The following is a 23,759-nucleotide window of genomic DNA, read 5'->3' as shown; positions in this document are numbered from 1 at the left end:
TATCCCTCCTTCTCTTCCTCCTCCTCCTCCTCCTCCTCCCCTTCCTCCTCCTCCCTATCCTTATCTTCGTATCCCTCCTTCTCTTCCTCCTCCTCCTCCTCCCCCTCCCCTTCCTCTTCCTCATAACCATATTGGACACACACAGAGCCATAATACAGGTCCCCTTTTTTTCCCTATCTCCGGGTGCTTGAGGGCGTGTGTGTGTGTGTGTGTGTGTTCAGCCAACGGCCTCTTGTGTGTGTGTATTGGATGCGCCATGAGGTTATTGGCCTGGAAAGGGGGGGAGGGAAGGGTAGGGGAAGGGGGTGGAAGAGGGGGTGTGGGGAAGGTGGGGAGGTTGGAGGGAGAGGGGCATGGGGAGAGGGGAGGTAGGTAGGTAGGTAGGATGGGGCACGGTAGGAGAGGGGGGGGGATGAAAGTACAGCCTTAGGCCAGAGAGACGGGAGGGGGAGAAGGGGGTGGGGGGGAGGGCGTAGGAGCCTTTGTTGCCTAGGGAATATTAAGGGCATGTTAATATCGAGGAGGTAGGGAGGGGGATGGGCGGAGGGGCATTACGTAGGCCTCTTCTGTCCGTCCGTCCCGCCCATCCGCCCATCCGCCCGCCCGTCCCTTCTACGTAGGGATTTTTGGGCTGAGTGGAAATGGGTAATGGGCAATGGGGTGGTCCCGCTAATGGGTAGGGGAAATTAGGGTCAATTGTGGGTAAAGACGTTTGGGGGAAGGGCGAATTGGGTCTGAAAGGGGGGGAGGGGAAGCGAGATACAACACTATTTTTAAAAATGTATATCCATTCTTGTCTTTTCTTTTTTCTTGTCTTTTTTTGTGTTTTTGACTAACTCTACATCGTAACAGGAAAGACGAATGGATATTGCAGGTGACTCGTCTATATTGCATGATCAATACCTAGTTACAAGGGGAGTGACCAGGGGGGTTTTCAGACGCAACAATCCTAAAAGCCTTACTCTGCAGGCAACGATTTTTATAGGCATCATAGTAGCGAAGATGTTTGATAATTAATGTGTTACTTTTCATCATCATAGCGATTATGTATTAATAATCCTTGTTAATTACCGTGAAAGGGGAGGTGAGGGGAGGTTTCATTACCGTGGGCGCCCCGAGATGAATGAAGCCCCTGCTCCGCTTGATAAGAGAGACTCTTTGAAGCCTCGAGTTATCGATTCAGTGCTTGCATGAAGAGATTGGAAAGTTCGCCGATTCTTAGACGTGTAGATTCTTTTGTTTTTTTCTTTAAGATATTTTGCGTGTTTTCTTCCATTAAGGAGTATTTCTCTTTATTCAGTTTTATTTTTGTTTTTATTCTGTCGTTGAGCATTATTTGAATTTATTTTTCAATTTTATTAATTTCCTCAACGAGTAGATATATTCCTTATTAATCATGCTATTGATTATTGTCATTTTCTTTCGTCAACAAGGATTCTCGTCGTAACTTCTCGATTAATCTTCTTATTATTTTTCTTAATGTCACTTCCCACGAGTAGGTCTTCTTGTCTGCGAGTGCGAGTGGACGCCCATGACTCATTTTTGTCGCATTGACCGACATTATTGATCTAGGGAATCGCTAGTTGGTGCCAGGGGGTCCGACACCCCGGCGCCCTCGCGAGCCGCATCACGAACTTCAACTGTGGGCCTTCTATACCCTCTCCCCCCCCCCTCTGTCTCTCGCTTTCTTTCTCTTTTTTTTCTCTCTTTTCTCTCTCTCTCTCTCTCTCTCTCTCTCTCTCTCTCTCTCTCTCTCTCTCTCTCTCTCTCTCTCTCTCTCTCTCTCTCTCTCTCTCTCTCTCTCTCTCTCCCCTCCCCCCTCCTTTTCGCTCCCTTTTCCCCATGTCTCCCAGCTCCCTTATCCTACTCCCTCCACTTTCTCTCCCTAACCCTTGTTCCCTTCCCCCTATACCTCGAATGGATTTAGTCATGAGCAAGTTGGCGTCATGACTTTTGTCTGGCTTTAGATCCCGTCTGTCTCTCTCTCACTCCCACTCCCTCTGTCCCTCTCCCTCTCCCTCTCCCTCTCCCTCTCCCTCTCAGAGAAAGATTTTACCACTTTTTATATATCAATGGGCGGGCAGGGGTGTGATAAAGAGGACACTTCCAAGGAGAATTAATCTTTATTAACTCGATTCGCCTCCAAGCTCTCCCGCAAGCACTCGAGAGCACGACTTTCGGTGCGCGTGTGGCAGTTAGTGTATAGTGAAGGGAAGGGAAGGGGGATTGTATGGGCTGTTATTCCTATTAAAAGGGATTAGCTGTGGTGTAATGGGTATTTAAATGGGGGTGGCGTGATTCATGATGGGTATTTAAAGGGGTGAGGTGAGTCGTGTTGAGTGATTAAGCGATTTTGAGATGTGGAAAGGGGTTTGTTGGAATCAAAGGGGGTATTTTGAATGGGTTAGACGAGTGTGAGAGTGGATGATCGTTAATGAAATGATCGGTTTGATATTTTGACTAAATGGGTATTTTCTAATAGATTCTATTATATCTATATATTTTTTAGGATCAGTATCGACAGTGAATGGAAAAATATATATAGAATATGTTATTGGTATTTATGGATCAAAATAAAGGAAATATATATACTCTCTTAAACCATCCATGGGTTTTTCATATATATATATTATATTATATTATATTATATATTTTTTTTTTTTTTCGGAAATACATGAACAAGATCAATATCCCCCCTTCCCCATCCACCCGATCACCTCCCCTACTCCTCCTCCCTTACCCCCACCCCCCCCACCCCACCTTTTCCCTTGTTTTTAATCATCTTTATGGGAGCTCTCTACAGACACGGCTATCTCGACGCGTTTTTAGATTAAAGATAGGAAAAAAATATATATAAGAGAAGGAACCCGTCGTGCGATATTTATTCATGGCATCTTACGCGGCTTTTTGGAAATGGTACCAAATATTTCGGGTTTTTTTTTAGGAGGGAGGGAGAGGAGAAAACGTAAAAAAAAATTGTATGAGTATTATTATTCCTTTTTTTTAGCCTTCTGTTTCTCGGTTTTTCCTTTTTTTTTATTATTTTCTGTCTCTCGCTTTCTCTCTTCCTCCCTCTCTTCCTCTCTCCCTCTCTCCTTTTCCATTCGCTGTCCCCTACCCATTTTCCCCCTGTCCTCATGAAACTCACGAACCCTCATTCATTATTCATAGTGATTTGGCGGGGATGTCTTCAACAGCGATGACGTCATGGGTGGGGTTTAGAGGGGGTGTGTGGGGGGGGGGGGGAATGGGTGATTGTGATTGCTATTGGAACGTCTCTGGAACAGGCAACCAGCTGATTTTTTATATTTTTTTGTGTGTTTACCTTTTCTATTTTTCTCATTTTAATTTCCTCTTTTTTCCCCTCTCCCTTTCTCCCTTTCTCTTTTTCTTTCTCTCTCTCTCTCTCTCTCTCTCTCTCTCTCTCTCTCTCTCTCTCTCTCTCTCTCTTTCTGTCTTTCTCTCCTTTCTCTCTTTCTCTCTCTGATATATCCGCCATCGATCAGGGTTCGCTTGCAGGTGGATTTTGTGAGCTTGCCTGTGTGTCGCCTTTTCTGAATTGCTGTCTCTTTTCTTCCTCAATCGTTTTTTACTTGTATATATGTTTTTCTTTCTTTTTCTTCTTGACATTCTTTGTAAGCTTTTTGTTCCTTTTTTGGTTTATCTCTTTTGTGTCGAATTCTCTTTCACTCTCTCTCTCTCTTTCTCCTGCGGATGAGATCATCATAACAAGAAATAGTAAAAAGAAAAGGAAAAAAAAGGATTTACAACTTAGTCTTCGGTTTTCGTATTGAACATATATAAATAGAGAAAGATGAACATAGAACAGGAAGTGCGCGCAATGAGAACCAAGCCACGAAGAACACTTACTTACTTTCAGGGCATTCCAACTTCCGAGAACGATTGGAGAACACTGCGGTTCTGTAACGAAACTATAACCGTTCTGCTAGTTCTTGTAAGTGAAAGGTGTTAGGAGTGTCGGTCAAAACTTTTCTCTCTCTCTCTCTCTTTCCCTCTTTCTCCTTTTCTTTCTCTCTCCCTCCCTCCCTCCCTCCCTCCCTCTTTCTCCTTCTCTCTCCCTCCCTCTTTCTCATTCTCATTCTCATTCTCTCTCCCTCCCTCTTTCTCCTTCCCTCTCCCTCTCTCTCCCTCCCTCTTTCTCTCTCTCTCTCTCCCTCTCTCTCTCTCTCCCTCTTTGTCACTGTGCCCGGCGATAATCGGGTCGGCCATGTTGCTGGGGCGTTGCACAGGTTCTTATCGATTTGATAACGTGGGAGTGGGAGAGTAATGAGAGGCAGACAGAGTGGGGGGAGAGTGAGCGAAAAAGAGAAAAAAAAAGATGGAAAGGGAGAGGGATAATAACAGATAGAAAGACGGAAAGGGGGAGAGATAATAACAGCTAGAAAGACGGAAAGGGAGAGAGAGAGGGGATGGAAGAGAAAGACAGAGGCAGACTTAACAAATTAAAAAGGGGAAGGAGAGGAGAGAGGGAGAGAAAGAGAAAGAGAATCCAAGCCCACGTATACATCTAAATTAGAATTATTCATTTTCTTCATTTTTTCTGCATGAATATCTTTTTTTCGTGGGGTATAGAGAGGAGTTGGGGGTAGTCATCTTCGAAAGATTTCGATGTTTGCAAAGAAAATAAAAAAGATGGAAGTAAGAATTAAGGGGAGGAGGACTCGTATTCTGGCGCGTGTGAATGGGGCCCCACTATCCTTGATAGGTCGTTACGGGAATTACCCCAGTTACAAGACGAGGGAGTGGAGGAGAGGGGGGGGAGATCTTGGTTTGGGGGGTGTATGGGGGTAAGGGGGGTAGGGGTAGGGAGGAGAAAATGGGTTATGGTCTTAGCTGTCTCTCAATCCCTTGGGAGTTGGCATCGTTGGAAGAATTTTTATTTCGAGGTTAAAGTGAAGTGTCATTTCTCTCTCTCTCTCTCTCTCTCTCTCTCTCTCTCTCTCTCTCTCTCTCTCTCTCTCTCTCTCTCTCTCTCTCTCTTCCTCCTTCTTCTTCCCCACTCACTCTCTCTTTCTCTCTTCCTCTTTCCCTATTCCTCTCTTCCTTCTCCCAGCATCCTCTCCCATTTTGGTTAGAACGACCCTCAGCATCGTCTCGGGGACAGGAGGTAACGTGTATGATGCGACTTTTAAAGAGGAACCGGCCTGCTTAACGAGCGAGCGATAGGCATTAACACGGAGGCAGGTTGAGGCAGCCTCGATCGTGAACTCTTCGCGAATTGGGTCAGTAAAATGGCCGGGGTCGTATCGATATGGAGTCGTACTGGTAGTAGTAGTAGTAGTAGTAGTAGTAGTAGTCTTGGTTATGAAGGTCTTGCGGTCTGGGGGGAAAAATGCTGGTCTGAAAATGACACAGGTAGATTTATGTGGTCTCTTTGAACGCTCCTGCCCCCCCCCCCTCCCGCGCCCCCTTGCTTTCGAGTTCTAACTTCGGCGGTTCGGGACATAGCTAGTAAGCATGTAAGCAAGGACGGAGAGGGAGAGGGAGAGAAAGAGAGAAGGGAAGAGGAAGATAGTCGGTCGGTCGGTCGGTCTCCCGTGACCTTTCCAACGCGCCGTCGCCCTTCTCGCCGAGTGCCATTTTGTTTAGTGCCAGTGTTTTCCCCCCTTCTCTGGTTGGTCATCTATTATTAACTACTGACTATCGTATGGGGGAGAAAGAGGGGGAAGGGGGTTGAGGGGGGGGGACTTGAGTGAGTGTATAACTCGGTTGAAAGCTTAACAGTTGAGGATTGATGTGATGTCCTGTTCATGTCACTATAGTTGTTTCTGTTTAATATATGTAGGGATGGGGATTGAAAAGGGGGACCTAGTTTTAATGTACAGGTATTGGAAAGTGGGAAAAAAAGAGTGGAACGAGTTTGCTGGGGCATTACTCTTGATTGCAATTCCTTTGTTGCAATATGGCGTTGATCAATGAAAGCGAGCGAGGGGCGTCTCTGTATTGCATTCTTGAGAAGAAGAAAAAGTGTAAATGAGAGATAAAAAAAAAAAAAATGAAAGAAGACGAGAGGGATAAGAAGAGAGACGTCCTTGTGCTGCCATTTAATTCTTCATCAGGAATCGAGAATAAGGAATTGATGAGTGGATTCTTCCCTCACCCCCACCCCCCTCTCATTCCCCTCCCCCCCTCTCTCCTTCCTTCCCGTTGCGTCCCGTTCCTAGTCCATTGTCCCGTTGGAATGGTCGTTAAGACCGATATTGTCGCTGTTCATGGCACTGCCGGCGCTGGAGCTTGCTTGCTTGATGACTGCGTGTGTGCTTGCTGTGATCCCTTCTTCCCTCCCTTCTTTCCTCCCTCCCTTCCCCTCCCTTCTATCCCTTCCGCCCTCCCTACTCTCCACCTTCCGTCTTCCTTCTTCCCTACCTTCTACCATCCCTTCCCTCTTCCCTCCCTCCCCTAATCCTCCGCCCTCCCTCCCTTCCCTCCTCCTCGCCCTCCCTCCCTCCTTCTCTCCCTCTCTCCCTCTCTCCCTTCCTTCCGAACTTCAAGGTCACCTCTCCGTCGACCCGTCCCAGATGCCCTCGATCGTCTGTCGAGGGAGAAGAACCACCTCTCTTTGTCTACCGTCGCGTCGTTCCGGTCGTTCTAACTCTCTCGACCTTATCAGCTGATGACGGACGTGGAGCGGGCCGACGTTTCCCATTCCGCGGTTGTCATCGTCGTCGTTGTCGTTGTCTTCGTTGTCGTCATCTGCCCTTGATGACGTCGAGCGGAGATGATGATACGTGACCTCGACTTGACCTTTTGATCTTTTTTTTTTTTTGGGGGGGGAGGGGGAGTGGGAATTTGACCTTTTGTTTTATTAGTTTTTTTTCCACCCTCTTGTACGTAGCTTTCTTTTGGGATTAGATTTTTTAAATCGCGTTTGCTAGCAGGGATGTTTAAGAATGATTTGTATTGAATTTTATGCATGGGTTTCCTCCATGTTAAAAAAATATATATGCCTTGCGTTTGTGTAGGATATTGGGGGTAAATTTCCCCGCCTTAGACATTGGGGTTTCTTTATAGGCATACTTCCTCCCTCTCCTCTCCCCTCCCCCCTCTCCCCGCATATACTGTAGGAGGAATATAGGCCTCGACACGTGTAACAAAACAATATTCCCATTTTCCCCCCACGCCATAAACAGGAGGCGAAGGTAGATGGAAAGATATAGGAAGTGACGCGAGTAAGAGGGGGAGAAGGGGAGGGGAGGGGAGATGGGGAGATAGTGGGGGAGGGAAGGAGGGGAGAAAGTAGGGAGGGAGGGAGATGGGGGTGAAAATAGGGTGTAGAAGAGGGAAGGTAGGGAAGGAGGGAGGGAGGAAGGGGAAAAGACAAGGGAGGGGGTGGAAGCGTAGAAGGGAGAAGAGGATGGGGGGTGGCGGAGCGGGGGGGGTAAATGCTATAGATGACCTGATAATGTTAGACCGGTAGGCCTCCGTTGCTCTTAGGCCTAGTCGCGGGATTACCGGGTTTCGGGTGTAGAAGAGGAGGAGGAGGAGGAGGAAAGATTGGATAGACCGGGATAGGTGGAGGGGGAGGGAGGGGAAGAGGAAGAGGGAAATGTTAGCGGTATATCGGTGGCTATGAATCATGGGAGATTTATGACCTAGGGAAGGAAATAGGAGAGAGAATAAGAGAAAAGGGGGACGGGGGGAAGAAGGATCTGTAGGTCTATATGGCCTTCGGAGAAAAAGTTTTAATGTCTTTGCGATCCTCTCTCTCTCTCTCTCTTTCCTGTCTTTCTCTTCCTCTCCCCCTCTCTCTCTCTCTCTCTCTCTCTCTCTCTCTCTCCCCGAGATGGGTCGAACACAGGGAAGCAACCGACGCAAAGTTTAATTAGTAAAAACATTTTTTTAAGAGTTTAGATCATCCTTCAAGAATATTACAACGACCGGCGAATAACTCGAAGATTGTTTGGTAGTGGGCGTGTGTGTGTGTGTGTGTGTGGGCGTTTTCAGGGTAGTTCTGTACGAGTACTTGGTGGTATGGAGTGTGTGTGTCAGTCTGTCTGATGCCTCTGGCTTTGTGATTGCTTGCATGCGTGAGAACTTCGTGCAGTGGCATGGGTGTGGCTGGCCGTTATTAGGTGGTTGTTTAAAACACTGCCATCTTTCTTTTCCTCTGTTTTCTCTCTCTCTCTCTCTCTCTCTCTCTCTCTCTCTCTCTCTCTCTCTCTCTCTCTCTCTCTCTCTCTCTCTCTCTCTCTCTCTCCGTCCCACCCTCTCCCCCTCCCTCCCTCTCTCCATTTGTCAATATTTGTTATCCATCGACCTTGGACAAACAGATCTCTTATGCAACGTACTATAAATCTTGCCAGGGCCCGAAAAAAAAAGTCCGAAAAAAGACGAAGAAAGATTTTCATCAAAGACAACAACAACAACAACAAAAAAAAGAATTCGTCTCAGATCAAGATTCTTATTCTCAACACGAAAGAAAAAGAAACTGAAAAGAAGAAAAAAATCGGTAAATGGGAAAAGAAAAGAAGACGGCGTATTTACAAGGAAAAGTCCCGCTCTTAATTAGCTATTATAAGGGACGCGTCGGAGGATGGGGGGGGGGGGGTACAGGGAGATGGTTGGTGGGAGGGCTGAGGGGGGGGGGTGCAGGGAGATGGGGAAGGGATAGTACATGGTACAGGGAGAGGGGGGAATGGGAAAGGGATGGTAAAGGGGTACAGGGACGGGGACAGGGGGGAGGGATAGTACAAGGTACAGGGACAGGGAGGGGGAAGGGGGAAGGGATGGTACAGGGAAGGGGAGAAGGGATGGTACAGGGAAGGGGAAGGGGGAAGGGGGAAGGGGGAAGGGATGGTACAGGGAGGGGGAAGGGGGAAGGGATGGTACAGGGAGGAGGGGGAAGGGGGAGAAGGGGGGTAATTATCACAGGGACGAGACGATAAGAGCGTGTTTATGATGGTGGCCAATTAACTGTGGCGAACGAGTCTGGTTGATTGGTTGTGGCTCCTCCGACGTTTATGGGTGGTTGTGGGGGGGTGAAGGGGGTGGGGGGGACAAGGAGAAGTAGTTAAAAGGAATAGGAGGACGGGGATAAGGAGGATAAAAGGAAAGACGAGAAGAGTAGAAAGTGGAAATCGTAGAGGAAAGATGTACAAAGATTTTCTAAAGTGAACATAAAACACTTGAATTTTATATTTTATTATTTTGTTTATCTCTTGTTATTTTCCTTTGTTCATTTTTATATTAAGTAAATATATATACAATAAAAACGAAGTATTTACTCGGTCGACCAGACCTTCCGAATGCCTGTCCATTTCCTCCAGAAATTTTGAATCGTCGAAAAAAGACATTTGAGAACGCGGGTGATTACCCTGTGTTCCGGATCTCTCTCTCTTTATCTCTCTCTCTCTCTCTCTCTCTCTCTCTCTCTCTCTCTCTATTTCTCTCTCTCTCTCTCTCTCTTTCTCTCTATTTCTCTCTCTCTCCTCTCTCTCTCTCTAGCTCTCTCCTCTCTCTCTCTTTCTCTCTCTGTCTCTCTCTCTCTCTCTCTCCCTCTCCCTCTCCCTCTCCCTCTCTCTCTCTCCCCTACCATCCCTCCTTCCGTATTGAACTTAGATTTTAGAAACCCGATAGGAAAGTAGTTACCATCTTCAAGTTTTATATTTAGTATCTTGAGAATGTCGGTGTGACACGTCAACCTTTGAGGGATTTTTTCACTTATTTATTCATATATTCATTATATTCATCTATTTATTATTGCAAGGTTTCAGCGCTTGGTAATTGTGTTGCACTATTTACGGACGCATCCATTTCCCTTCCCCGTTCATGGGTCGAGAATAAATTTCTTGGTAACACTTCTGTGGTATTTTTTGCTCAGTCTCCCAAGAACTGAATACTGTCGCGGTTGTTGTTGTTATTATTATGATTATTATTATGATTGTTAGTTGATGATATTTAATGTTTTTATTTTTATTTCATTAAGACCTGCCTCTTCCCCAGTATTTGTTCTAGGTATTTTATTTAGTTGATTAGAAGAAGGGGTTAGGATGTTTGAAGTGTTAATTCCGTCAAAGACTTCGTTTTCGAATTTGTGTGTTGATCCTGTGGCTAATATCCTGCAGGAAGAAGACTCCGTTGCTTGCCTTGTTCTCCTTCCGGTACGATTATCCTTCTCGCTGGAAGATAAATGATTCGCTGATCTCTCGAGGATTCTGCAGCGAAGAGGAACATTGGGGTCGTGCGAGGTTAATGATGTGAAAGTTTGGATTTAATTTTTTTTTTTTTTTCTTGGTAGATAACGCGTTCCCGGTCTTTTTCGCTTTTTTTACCATTCTTTATCGTTCGAGTCCCCATCCTTTCCTTCCTCCTTCCCCTCCTCCTTCCCCCTCCTGGCCAGACGCAACCGGTGAGTTAATGTTCCGTGTCCACAATAATCCGAGGGACATGTATAAAGATAAGCGTCGCCGCAGCGGGGAAGGGGGAAAGAGGTAGTGAAATGTTACATCTGCTTGTCCGTAGAGTTTATTGCGGAAGGAAAAGGGGTCGGGAGAGTCGCTCAGGCCGGCGACCCAAATCGAGTTGGAGACAAGTTTTCTTACTATCTTTCTCTTTTCCTTTTCTTTTTTTCTTTTTTCTTTTTTTTTATCATTCTTTGTCTTGTACTTTTTTTTCTCTCGTCTCCTCTCTCTCTCTCTTATATTTTTTCTTTTTCTTTTGTCATTCTTTCTCTCGTACTTTTTTTTCTCTCTCGTCTCCTCTCTCTCTCTCTCTCTCTCTCTCTCTCTCTCTCTCTCTCTCTCTCTCTCTCTCTCTCTCTCTCTCTCTCTCTCTCTCTCTCTCTCTCTCTCTCTCTTAGATATGCAAGGAAATGTCATATCGGTTCGTGGCTGTGAAAGATTAGGTAGCCAAGATGCCATAGGGACGTGCGCCATAATGATGAATTAACTTGGGTACGAAAATGATGTATGCCTTTTTTGCACTCGGCGAGGTCGTGACGGTGCGGTATCGTTCCCTCTTCTATTCCTCATTTATTCCTTCCTTCCTTCCTTCCTTCGCCACTCCCCTCCCTCCTCACCCTCTATTCCCCTCTCCCCTCTCCTCCCATCTGTCTTCCCTCCTCCGCCTCTCTCTCTCTCTCTCCCTCCCTCCCCACTCCCTCCCATTTCCTCACTTCCCTCCTCCTCCCCCTCCACTCCCTCTACTCCCTCCCCTCCCCTCCCCTCCCCTCTCCTCTCCTCTCCTCCGGGCGGCCCCATCGTAAGGCACTTCAATCTTTACGGCGACGTCTCTTGCATTTGATGCGATGTCTCGGGGATGCTTTTGCGGCGCCGGAACTCCCTGTCGAGACAAAAAGGATGGCGGTGGACGCGAGGGAAGTGTTGCATGAGGTTGTAATAGAGAGAGAGAGTGGGAGAGAGAGAGAGAGTGGGAGAGAGAGAGAGAGTGGCAGAGAGAGAGAGTGGGAGAGAGAGAGAGAGCTGACGGATTGCTGCGTAGAAGAGGAGATAGATAGATAGATGGATAGAAGCAGAAGGATACTCATTTAAAAATGAATAGAAGGACGCATATCCAGAATCGTAGACAGAGGGGGGGAAGTAAATATTCGGATTGAGATAGCACAAACAAGGAATTGGAGAATGGACAAGAATAGGAGGTAGAGGGGGAAGAGGAAAAAGGCTCAGATTGAAAATTATTCATGGAACGAGAGAATAGGACCGAGTTCAGCCTTTTAAGTGGAAAAAAAACTACGATGGGGGAAATATGTGAACTGGCCTTGGATTTGGGTGGAGTTCCTCTCCCCCTCCTCCTCCTCCACCCACACATCCCCATGAAAAAGGTTTCTGTAGCTGATTTTTTCTTAGAAGATTAATATTGGGAAATGTTAGATTGCAATCCTTTTATAACCTGACAACTGCTACCACGGGGAGAATATGTTTAAATAAAACCGTAAGGCTGTCGAGAAAGACCTTTAATTCAGAAAATGAAAAAATAAAAAGTATCGTCAAGTATAAAACGAAACGCGAGTGACCACTAACGCGGCCATATTGCGTGGCCGTGGCGTACCTGAGCCCCGGTTTTACAAGCACGAAAGTACGTCGCCAATCAGCTTTCTGAATTATTGCCGGAAAGGTCAATGTCCCTTGCACCTTTCTCGGGCTGGCGGTGGTTGGTGGCGACGGCGTGGAAGCAAAGTACTCTCGCCTTTATGACACCTAAGGCGGAAGGACTAGTGTTGCTTGCCGCTGACGCTTCCAACCTGCAATGTGTGTCTGTATGCCATTATTATCACGCGTTCGCAAAAGGTGAAAATGCCACAGTATGCGGTGTAGTAGTCGAAGGGGAGGGGTAGAGGGGAGGGGAAAGGGGAGAGGGGAGAGGGGAGAAGGTATAGGGAGGGAGGTTGGGGAAGGGTGAATAAGGGTAAGGTAGGAGGTTAGGAGAGTATGTGGATAAGAAAAGGTGTAAGGGGAGAGAGAGAGGGGGTCAAGGATAAGGGTAAGGGATAGGGAGGCGGGCGTAGAAAGGGAGATAGATAGAAGGAGCGTAGAGGAAGTGGTAAGGGGGAGGGTGGGGGGAGGAAGCATGTGCAAGAGTAGCAGCATTACAGCCCTCGTGAGGCTTCGGGGCTTCATATAAGCCACGAGGGAGAAATAATTCAAGTCCCATCAAGCCCAAGCCAAGGAGAGCGGTCTTGACTTTGGGTGGGCGGGTAGGTGGATGGGTCTGTCTGTTGGTGGGCGTGACAGGCGGATAGGCGGTGCTGTTCACAAGCGAAGGCGATGGGGAAAGTTTTACGCTTTCAGGGGGAAAAAAGGGGGGGGGGAGGAAAGAGAAAGTAAATAAAAAAATACCAAAGAATGAAAACGGATTTTTTATTGACTTGAACTCCCTAAGCAAACAAATATTTATCTATGGAAAAGGTACTACTGTGAATTTCTTAAAAAAAGAGAGAGAGAAAGAAAGAAAGAAAGAAAGGGTATCCTTCTATCCCCTTGAAGAGGGCGCCACGCAAGGAGAGGAAGGCAGGCAGGCAGGGCGGCAAGGGAGACGCCCCTTTATCAGTGTCTTGTAAGAGCGCGGTGTTGACTTTAAGAACAGGTTGAACTTCTTGATATTTGTTGATTCGAAATGCCGGAACTGTTGCCTTTTTCTTTTCGTTTTTACTGCCGTTTTTTTGTTTGTTTTTTCTTCTCGTTGCTTCGTAGGAGGTAATGTCGGTCTGTATCTCATTATCTGGTTCGCCCACCTTCACTACCTACCCACCCCCCTCCCCCTGCTACCCTTTCTTCCTTTTTCTTTCTTTCTTCCTTCCTTTTTCTTACTTCTTCCCTCCCTTGCCTATTTCCTTTTCTAACTCCTATCCTTCCCCTCCCTCCCCTCCCTCCACCCTTCGTGCATTACTTACCTGTGTCTTCCTCTCCCCTCTCCCTCCCTCCCTCCCTCCCTCTTTCCCTCCACCTCTCCCTACCCCCTAACCCCCTCTTTCCCTCCACCTCTCCCTACCCAACCCCCCCTCCCTACCCACCTTCCACGTCATGCAGTGCCACCTGGCCGCCTCCCATCCTCTCCTGGACCCCTCCTACCCACCCCCCACCGAACCACCCACCCCGTGCATGGCGGACAGGTTCCTAACAGCGGGAGATCGATTAGCCCCAGACGCTGTGGCGCCGGGGGGCTCTCGTTGCAGCAAACCGCCGTATTGCAAAATTTCCGTTCAATATTTGAGCGGGTTGCAGAAAGTTCATTGCACGGGTAGATATGCAGGAATGTCATGTTCGTTTTAATATTATTATGAGTATTATTTTTATTTTTATTTCTATTATGATTATAATTATTATTATATCCACGATAATACACAGCGACCACGAGTTGTTCGAATGATGGAAGTGGAATGCATCGAATTTAAGGATAGGAATAGGGGGAGAGGAGCCGACTATGGAGATATAGGGGAGGAGAAGGGAGAGAGGGAGGGAGAGGTAGGTAGGTAGGTAGGGTGAAAGGGTGAAGGTAGTAAATCGTAGTCGAGGCAGCGTGAGTCACCTTGGTTGGGGGTCAACGGGGAAGCACACGCGGCAGTGTGGTAGGCTCAGGGAAGAGCTCCGCCGGCTGCCGCGTTCCGTATTAAAGGTGAGGAGAGAGAGAGGGAGGGAGAGAGAGAGGGATTCAGAGAGAGAGAGAGGGAGAGGGATTCAGAGAGAGAGAGAGGGAGAGGGATTCAGAGAGAGAGAGGGAGAGGGATTGAGAGAGAGAGAGAGGGAGGGAGAGGGAGAGAGAATGGGATTGAGAGAGAGGGGGGGTGAGAGGGTGAGAGATAGAATGGGATTGAGAGAGAGAGAGAGAGGGTGAGAGACAGAATGGGATTGAGAGAGGATGAAAGAGATTCAGAATTGGATTGAGAGAGGAGGAGAGAGATGGAAAAAGAGACAGAATGGGATTGAGAAAGGAGGAGAGAGATGGAAAATGAGATAGAATGGAATTGAGAGAGGAGAGGGTGAGAGACAGAATGGGATTGAGAGGAAGAGAGATGGAAAAAGAGACAGAATGGGATTGTGAGAGGAAGAGAGATATGGAAAAAGAGACAGAATGGGATTGAGAGAGGAGTAGAGAGATATATGGAAAGAGTTAGAAAGAAAAACAAAGAGGAAGAGAAAGAGACGGAAATCGAGATAGGGGAGCTATATACAGTAAAATCCCGATAGTGAATGGTACACAAACATGCATTCATAGATCGAAGGATCAACACTAGACGAACACACACGGCTGAGTTTGCATGTACAGCGACCCACACGCAATGAATGATTGGTTTTTACCGGACTTTGGCTGCATGATGGTCGACTTGTCATGCGGGCTTTTGTTGTTCTTGCTACTGTGTTGTTGTATTGAATATTTGAATGACGATTTTGTTTTTGTCGAGGAGGTGTGATGGATTAGAGTTTTGGTTTTGTTGTGGAGGAATTTTGGGGGCGTCTTCATTGGTCTGTTGTTGTTTACTTTTAATCGTTTTCACTTTTTCTTTCTACTTCCCTCTCTCACTCCTTTCTCATTTTCTCGTCTGTCTCGCATTCTCTTCTCCTGATCCTTCCCCCTTCTCCCTTCTCCCTTCTCCCTCTCCTCCCCCCCTCCACCCTTTTCTCTCTCTCTCTCTCTCTCTCTCTCTCTCTCTCTCTCTCTCTCTCTCTCTCTCTCTCTTTCCGCGTGAATTATTAACGAATTCGGAGCCGCGCTGACGAGAGGGAGTTGGGACTTTGTGATCCAGTCAGTCAGTCAGCCAGCCGGCCTTGCTGCCTCGTGTCTGCCTGCCTGCCTGCTTGCCTTCTTGCCTGCCAGCCTGCCTGCCCTCCTGCATGCATGCGGAGCCGTGCTTGCCTCGCCTTGCTAATAATTATCCTGGTCTTGCACTTTTTGAATTTGGTTATTGAACTTCGCTCTTCTCTTGCCTCTTGCTTCTTTCCTCTTTTTCACCGCGTTCTCCTTCCTCTTCTCTCTTCCATATCCTTGTTTTATTTCCTTTTTTGCACTTCCCTGCCTTTTCTCTCCTATCTTCTCTCTTTCCTTGTCTTCTGTTTTCCTTCTGTTCCTCCTCTTTGCCTCTCCTCCTCTTTCTCACTTCTTGCCTCTCACTCACTCACTCCTTGCCCCTTCTCACTCACTCTTTGCCCCTTCTCACTCACTTCTTGCCTCTCACTCACTCACTCACTCACACTCTCTCACTCACTCCTTGCCCCTCCCCCCCCCCTTGCCCTACTTCATCGTTACTTCTGGCTTCGTTAATCGCAAAGAAGTCTGACCGCCATCAGGTTCAACGACGCTTGCGTGTGACGCTTCCGAGTCGCTCTTGGTTCTCTTTTATCGGGAAACTGAAGTACTGTTTTGGTTTTATGGTTTTCGGGCCGTAGATTTTCTCGTCCCGAGTTGGTTACTTTTGATTCTTTCGGAATTGCTTGCTTGTTTGTTTGTTTGTCTTTTTATATCTTTGGCGGAATCCTCTTTGTTCCTCTTGATTTATGACTCGTCTCGCAGCTTCTCTTCAGCCTTGTGTCCACTTGGTGATCCTCTTGACTCTCTCTCTGTCTCTCTCTCCTTTCTCTTTCTCTCTTTCTCTTTCACCCCTTCTTGTTTCTCCTTTTTTTTCCTCTTCCTCCCTCCCCCTCCAGCACTCCTTGAGCAGGTTACCTTGTGTATCCTCCCCGCCGTTACAGCTCCCTAGGGGATGCCGGCGACAGGGAGGCTCCACGAACTCTGACCTACACCACGTTCCTCTCTCTCTCTCTCTCTCTCTCTCTCTCTCTCTCTCTCTCTCTCTCTCTCTCTCTCTCTCTCTCTCTCTCTCTCTCTCTCTCTCTCTCTCTCTCTCTCTCTTTCTCTCTCTCACCTCCCCCCTCTTCATCCGTTATTGCCTTTATCTCCTCCCTGCCCCTCCCCCCTTTCTCTCGTCCTTCTCCCCTCTCCTCTCCCCCCGTCCTCCTCTCTCCCTTTCTTCCCTCATTCCCTTACCTACGCTTTATCGCATACCTTGCTTTCCCCTCCTCCTGGTATTTCCTTCCCTGCTCATTCTCCCCCTTATTTTATTTCCCCCGTGTGTCAGGAAAGAGGAATGGAGGAATTAAGGAGAGGGAGACTACCAACAGGGAAATTGGGAAGTGGAGAAGGAGGGAGAGGGGGAGGGGGGAGGGGCTACCAAGTCGAGAAACAGACAGGTAGGAGGAGGAAGACTGACGGCAGGGACGGAAGAGAAGAGAAAGGAAAGAAAGAAAAGTTAAGGGCCATAGGGAATGAAGAAGGGAGGAAGAGGGCGAAGGGAAACAGGGAATTAAGGAAAGAAGGAAGAGGAAGGTCGAATGGCGATAGGGAAAGGATGAAGAAAGGAAGAAAGAAAAAAAGCCAAGGGGAAACGAGGAAGGAGAGGAAAACAGGAGGGAGGGAGGGAGGGAGGGAGGGAGTGAGTGTGAAATGGGCTATTATATTCCACAAGGCTGGCGAGGCAGCAGAGATTTTTTGCCTTAACAGCTAAACGAGGAGTGACGGCCCGCTGCTGGCTGGCTTTAGCCCATGGGACGGAACTAGGGGGTAGGGGGGAGATAGAGAGAAAGGGAGATGGGGAAGAGGAGGAATGGGAATAAGAAATCAGAGTAGGGAAGCAGGGAGGTTCTAGTTGCTCATTAGGATTATCTTTGCTGTGCTTTGCTTTGACGAAGGGTGCCCCCCTCCTCTCTCTCTCTTCTTCTCCCCTCCCCTCCCCTTCCCTCCCCCTCTCTCCCTTCCTCCCTTCCTCCCTTCCTCCCTCCCCTGTTTAAATGATTCACGATACCTAGTCCAATTCTGGCGCCACTGACCATTAAAGTCTGCATTTACAGATCGAAGAACCGGTCATCTGACTTGTAAGCGTTCACTAATGCTTTGACCTCGGCTTATGTTGTTGTTGTTGTTGTTGTTGTTGTTGTAGTAACTGTTATTGTTATTGGTTTAGTTCGCCGAACGGTATAATGAAAAGCTCCTTTCTTTCCTTTTCGCTATCTATCGTTTTCATTTAGGTTCTTGGATTTCCCTTCCTCTGTTGGTCGTCTTTACGTATAGTGTGAAGGAAAGAAAGAAAGAAAGAAGGAAAGAAGGAAGGAAGGGAGGAAGGGGGAGTAGGGTAGGGAGCTACAGCAAGAGGCTAGGCATTATTCCTTTGGCTTTTTTTTTTTTACAATATCCTAAGCCTCGTTATTAACCAAGCTTTACTTATTGGGTTTTACTGACCGAGCTTTATTTTCTGAGCTTCATTTCTTTGAGAGAGTTAATTCCTAGGCTTTTTTTTATAATCAGGGCTTCGTTATTAACTAAGCTTTACTTCTTGGGTTTTACTGACCGAGCTTTATTTTCTGAGCTTCACTTCCTTGAGAGAGTTAAGCTCTAGGCTTTATTAACTTCTTAGGCTTTGATGGAGGGCAGTGATAAGGCTCTTTCGTCTCAACCCCTTTGACTCGAGGGGGGGAGTTAGGGGGTGGGGGGGGGCCCGGTGAACCAGAACCAGAACCAGAACCAGTGCCTCCGTCGCCCGGTGGTACCCATGACCTTACCACTCGACCTGCTGTGTGACCCTGACCCGAGCTGCACCGGGCGCCCACATGTTGTGACGGGGTGTCTCGGTGGGTTGGCGGGCGTGGGGCTAGAGGAGAGGAGGGGGAGGGGGAGGGGGAGGGGGTAGAGGCAGGGGTGGAGAGGGAGATCACCCCTCGCTCGCCACACTAAGGTATTGATCTCCGGCACACTATGCACTGGGTGCGGCCTCCCCGCCTGCACCAGCTGTCTCCCGCCGAGCCCTCCGTCCCCGCCCACCTTGTTGCTGACCACACACACACACACCCACCCACCCACGCTCGCCCGCCACGCCCACTTTCTTGTTTGCCCTCTTTGGCCCTTCCTTCCCCTCCCTCCCCCTCCCTTCCCCTCCCTCCCTTCATATCTCGTGTCAAACGGACCCGAAACTCAACACCTACTTACGTCAAAGCCCCGACCGAAGCGCCCACACAACACACCAAGCCACGCCTACGCCTCTTTTCCATACGCACGAGTGGCCACGCCCCCTTTCGTGTACGTCGCTCACACATGCAAATATATACAGACGTACATGAATATATATCACATTTTTTTTCTGACACCGAACCAACCTATGCATATAATGTTGCCTTACTTCATTACACAGCCAACACTGCCGACCCGTCTAGACGCATACATTTAGTTTGCCCTTTTTTTTCTTTTTCTTTTTTTTTCTTTTTTTACTTCTTTCCCCCTCCCCCCCTTTTTTTTAATTGAGTGGCCGACGTCAATAGAAGAGGTGGGAGGTAGAAGAGATCTTGGAAATGTAGAGATGAGATAAGGTGGGAGTTCTCTCTCTCTCTCTTTCTCTCTCTTTCTTTTTGTCTTCCTCTCTCTCTCTCACTCTCTCTCTCTCTCTCTCTCGCTCTCTCTCTCTCTCTCATTCTTTCTCTCCCCCTTTCCCTTTTCCTTTCCTCTCCTCCTCCTTCCTCTTTCCCTTTTCCTTTCCTCTCCTCCTCCTCCCTCTCCCCCTTTTCCTTCCCTCTCCTCCTCTCCCTCCTTCCCTTTTCCTTCCCTCTCCTCCTCTCCCTCCCTCCCTCTTCCTTTCTCAGCTCATCATTTTTCTCTCCTCTCCCCTCCTCTCCTCTTTCTTTCTTGTCACTTTTATTCCGGTGTGCGAAAGAGGAGGAGGAGGAGGAGGCGGCTGCGTTGAATAGGATTGGTTATACACGATTTAAGGAATAGGATGGAGGGTCTTTATCCATTGGATGGGGGGGGGTGATAGGGGAACGAGGGAGGGAATAAGGGAAGGGGAGTGAAAGGAGGTGAGGAGGTGAGGAGGAAAGAAAGGGGAAGGGGAAGAGGAATGGAAGGAAGGAAGGAGAAAGGTAGGCGGGGGGAGGAGGGGAGAATGATACGAGGATGTAGAAGGAAAGGAAGAGAAGAGTGGGGAATAGAAGAAGAAGAAGAAGGGGAAGAGGAGGAGGAGGAGGAGGTTTAGAAGACTAGAAAAAAAGAGGAAGTATTCTTAGCACCGAGGCTGAGGATAATGTCTGTCTGTCTGCGGCCGGATTTGCGAAGAAGGGGGCGGGGGGCAGGGGGGGTACACTATCGTCGAAGATTCCGGAGCAAGTTTGGCAAGTTTTCGAAACGATTATGCGGCTGGTTGGCCGTCAATGACTGTGGGATTGTCTTGGCTTGCCTTGGCTTGCCTTGGCTTGCCTTGGCTTGCCTTGAACTTGGTTTCTCTCAGGGTTTTTCTTTCACACGTTCAACGAGGAAAAAAAAAAGTTGAAGATTATTTCGAGGAGAGACAACGTTTTAAACTTTTCGGAACTTTCCCCTTTTTTTTCTTCCTTTCTTTCTTTCTTTCTACTTTGTCTCCTGCTCCCTCTTCTTTTCTTTCGTTTTTCTTTGTCTTCTCCCATCTATCCCTCTCCTTATTCTGCTATCTTGATCCGCAGACTTGACGAGAACGGGACCAGAGGTGAATTATCGTTTGATTAAAGCGCGCCTATCGGGGTTTTATGGCCGTCCCGGAGGAGGAGGAGGAGGAGGAGGGGGGGAGGAGGAAGAGGAGGAGGAGGAGGAAGGAGTAGGAAGAAGGGCAGTAGGAGGAAGGAGTAGGGAGAGGAGCAGCAGCAGCAGTAGAGGGAAAAGAGGAGGAGGAGGAAAGGCAGAAGAAGGAAAGAGTAGGAGGAGGAAGAGCATTAGAGGAGGGAAGGAGGAGGAGGAGGATTGGGAAAGAGACCGACCAAGAAGTTGTTCGCGTGTGGCGAGAGGGAGGGGAGGAAAGAGGGGACACGCCGAAAAGGAAGATAAGAAGACCGTAAAGCAGTGGAGGAAGGAAGGAAATGAAGATGGAAGACGAAGGGAGAAAAAAAATAAAGACGGGAGGGTGCAATAGAGATAGAAAAAAGGATGTGACAGGAAAACGGATAACGAAGAGGGGAAAGCAAGGAAAGTGGATAGAAAGGAAAGGGGAGATGAAGAAGAGGTGCCAAGAAATGAAAGGGGGAAAGGGAAGATGAAGAAGAGGGGCCATGGAATGGAAGGTGAAAGGGGGATAGGAGGAAGAAGGGTGAAGGAATGGGAGGAGAAAAGGGGGGGAGAAGGCATCACTGTATTGACGGCCCCTCGTAAAGATACAGCCACCAGGTTGGCAGGACGAAGAGGAGGAGGAGGAGTAGGCAGACGACTGCAGGAGCACGAAGATTGACTGCAGAAGCTCCTTGCCTTCTCTGTCTGTCTGTCTGTCGGTTTGTCTGTATGGGTGGCTTGTTTATTTACGCTCGTTTCCCTGGCTGTCTGTTTTTGTGTGTCTGCGGTCTGCGTCAGTCTCTCTTTGTGTGTGTGTGTCTGTCTGTCTGTCTGTCTCTACGTATATTTGTAGTGCGTAAATTCTGCAGGAGCAGAAGAGAAGGTTGAATTCACATAATGGCAAATTATATTGAAAAGGAAATACGTGTTATTTCTATTCTTCTTTTTTCCAAATCCCCGTCTTTTGTGTCTTTTGAAACGGTCAAGAAAAGCCGTTATAAAGGCGTTGATACCGGGCGTCACTGGGGGAGAAGGAGACGCTGGCGGTTGGGGGAGATGGAGTGGGGGGGATGGGGGAGGAAGGTGACCGGTTGTTGCCCGTGTTGCTGCTTGCCTCTATTGATCCCGGGACCCGGTATGCACGACTAACACCAGCATTGGAGGCATATTTCTCTCGTCTCGCTTTTCTTTCTCTGTTTCTCTTTCTCTGTTGTTTATTATTTTTTCTCTTTCTCTCTCTCTCTCTCTCTCTCTCTCTCTCTCTCTCTCTCTCTCTCTCTCTCTCTCTCTCTCTCTCTCTCTCTCTCTCTCTCTCTCTCTCTCTCTCTCATGCTCTTTCCTTTCTCGGTCTGTTTTTCTCCTCTTACTCTCCATCTTTCCATGTATTTTCACTTAACAGCTGACCATTTTTATCGTCTTGTTATTGTCCTGAGTCTTTCATTTCATAAACCTCCTCGCCTCTTTCTTCTTTCCTTTTTCCTTTCTTTCCTCTATCCTCCTATATCTCCATTTCGCCGTCTTCCGCTTCCCTTTATTGTATTTCCGGCCTTTCTTCCCTTTTCTGCTGTGATCCCCTCTCTCCTCCATGTTCCTATACATTCTCTCTGTTGAGAAAGTTCCTTGAAACCATATGGTATTATTTCCCCTATATTCATTTTCTTTATTTCTTTTTCTTACGTTCACGCCCTTTTTTCCCTTTTTTTCACCTCGCTTTTCGTTCACGTCACCTTTTACCAGGAGTCTCCCGAGACTCCCCCATGAATATGCGATATGTTTCATTACTCCTGTGACCTCTAGCCTGCCTTCACTCCACTCCACCCCACCCCACCCCTTCTCCTCCATCATTCCCCTCCCTCCCTCCACCTCCCCACTCTCCCTTCTCCCCTCTTTCGCGCTTTTCTTCCCTGTTGTAGAGGATCAAGTTTCTTGTGTATTTGTGGTGTGTATGTGTATCAGTCTTTTGTTAAGTGTGTGTGTGCGTGTGTATGTGTCTGATTCTGCGTGTGTGTGTGTGTGTGTGTGTGCGTGCGTGTGCGCCTTAGCTTCTACAACCCTATTATCTGCTCAAACTTTGCCTCCCCTCGCAGCCTGAATTCTGTGCCACGACCACCTTCCCTTTGCCTCTCTTCTCCCCCTCCCCCCCTCCTTCTACCCTCCTCCCTCCCTCCCCCTTCTCCCCTTCTCCCCCTCTCTCTCTGTTCGCCGCCCCAAGGCTCTCGGTTTTCCCCTCGTACTCGACGCAAGGGGAAACCCGATTACCTGAGGTTGTCAGCGCTGTCCTTACGTGGCAAAGACTCCCTTGGTTTCTCCTCAATTATTTATTAAGTTTGTTTATATTTTAGTTTGTTATTCACTCCATTTGTTTTCTCCATCCTGTAGTTGTTTTTTGTTTTTGTTTATTGCTTTATTTGCATCTTCCTGGTACTTTTTTCTCGTCTCTTCTCTTCCTTGTATTTCTCCTTGAGGGACTGAGAGGGGGGGGGGCGTCCCTCCTCACTCGCTCTTCAGTAGATTTTTGCCTTTTAAGACATGGACCCCCAACCCCACCTCACCCCACCCCCTTCCTGTACCCTATGATCTCAGTTTGGCTTTCTCGTCTGCCCTTTAGTTTTCTCTCTCCTCTTTTCTCTCCTCTATCCTCTCTCTCGTCCCTTTCTCTTCTCTCTCTTCTCTCTCACTACCCTTCTATAAATCTCCACATGTGATAGATATATATAATATTACCCTTTTATTATTGTTCTTCATTTGTTTCCACTTCGTCTTTTTGCCGTCTTGAGATAATTACTTCAACGGCGTTGAAGAAAGGTAGTGAAAAAGTATGCTTCGATCCCGTAGATTTTTGTCGTTTCCATGACATGCTGGCGTCCCGAGGGTTCTGGTGACTAACGTTCCAAGAAGAAAAAAAAGTTTGCTGCGTTCTGTTTTTATTCCGTTTTTATTTTGTTTTTGCCTCGTGGGAGATCGTAAAGATTTTTTTTTATCTCTTTTATGCAAAACTTGAGAGAGAGAAAAAAAACGGGGCGGGGTTGTGAAGGGGATGAGAAGGGGAAGGGAGGTAATGACATTAAAGTTGGGGAGATGTAAGATCTGATATGTGTGTGTGGGGGGGGGTGACGGGTCCTCCATCCTCTTATTTTTGAAGAGGAGGAAGGAGTAGATGGGTGGGGTGGGGTAAAATGAGTTGATTAGTAGTTGTCATGATAAAAATGAGACTACATTTCCCGTATTATTATTTTTTTTGTGTTGTGTGTGCGTATGTTTTACCTCCCGCTTTCGAGTGAAGAAAAACAAATGTATAAAGAAATAATGGTTTCTTTTCGCCTCCATACTTTTCTTCTCTTTGTTAGTTCTCTCAAGGAAAAAAATATATCAGCCAATCAGAAAACTTCATAAAAAATATAAAAAAAAAATAAAAAAAATTCTCTTCTCCGCCAAAAATCTGAAAGCTCCGACTTCTTCAGGCTACGAAAATAACAAGAAAATGAAAGACTTAACAACCTCTTACTAAATCCAGACTTCCCGTTTCCCTTCTCTCTCCCTCTCTCTCTTCCTCTCTCTCACTTGTAGGGCGGTACCATAAGAAGCCAATTAAGAAGACCAACAAGAAACCCAAGTGCAAACAGCCCAAGAAGTGCAGGAAGTATGTCGGTGAGTATATTGATATCCAACATCATAATAACGATAAGGAACTCCACATTGATCTCTGTATACCCACCCACATACCCGTTGGCACT

The 23,759-nt window shown here is 47.5% G+C and overlaps 1 protein-coding gene across 4 annotated transcripts in view; it reads left to right on the top strand.

Annotated features, from left to right (window-relative positions):
* stai (stathmin) overlaps positions 1-23,759 on the top strand; it is an 86,299-nt gene that overhangs the window by 44,782 nt on the left and 17,758 nt on the right. For 2 of the 4 annotated variants that reach the window (XM_043016446.2, XM_043016442.2), the window contains exon 3: positions 23,593-23,673. The exons of the other annotated variants lie outside the window; for them this stretch is intronic. In XM_043016446.2, the coding sequence (XP_042872380.1) occupies positions 23,593-23,673 (81 nt within the window). The remainder of the gene's footprint in view (positions 1-23,592; positions 23,674-23,759) is intronic. 4 annotated transcript variants of the gene reach the window in all.

This window comes from Penaeus japonicus, unplaced genomic scaffold (genome assembly GCF_977035675.1).
Source record: "Penaeus japonicus unplaced genomic scaffold, GWHDUDI00000001_assembly GWHDUDI00000021, whole genome shotgun sequence".
NCBI classification, from domain to species: Eukaryota; Metazoa; Arthropoda; class Malacostraca; order Decapoda; family Penaeidae; genus Penaeus; species Penaeus japonicus.
The sequence above is the reverse complement of the archived record's forward strand: the minus strand, read 5'-3'. Positions and strand labels throughout refer to the sequence as shown.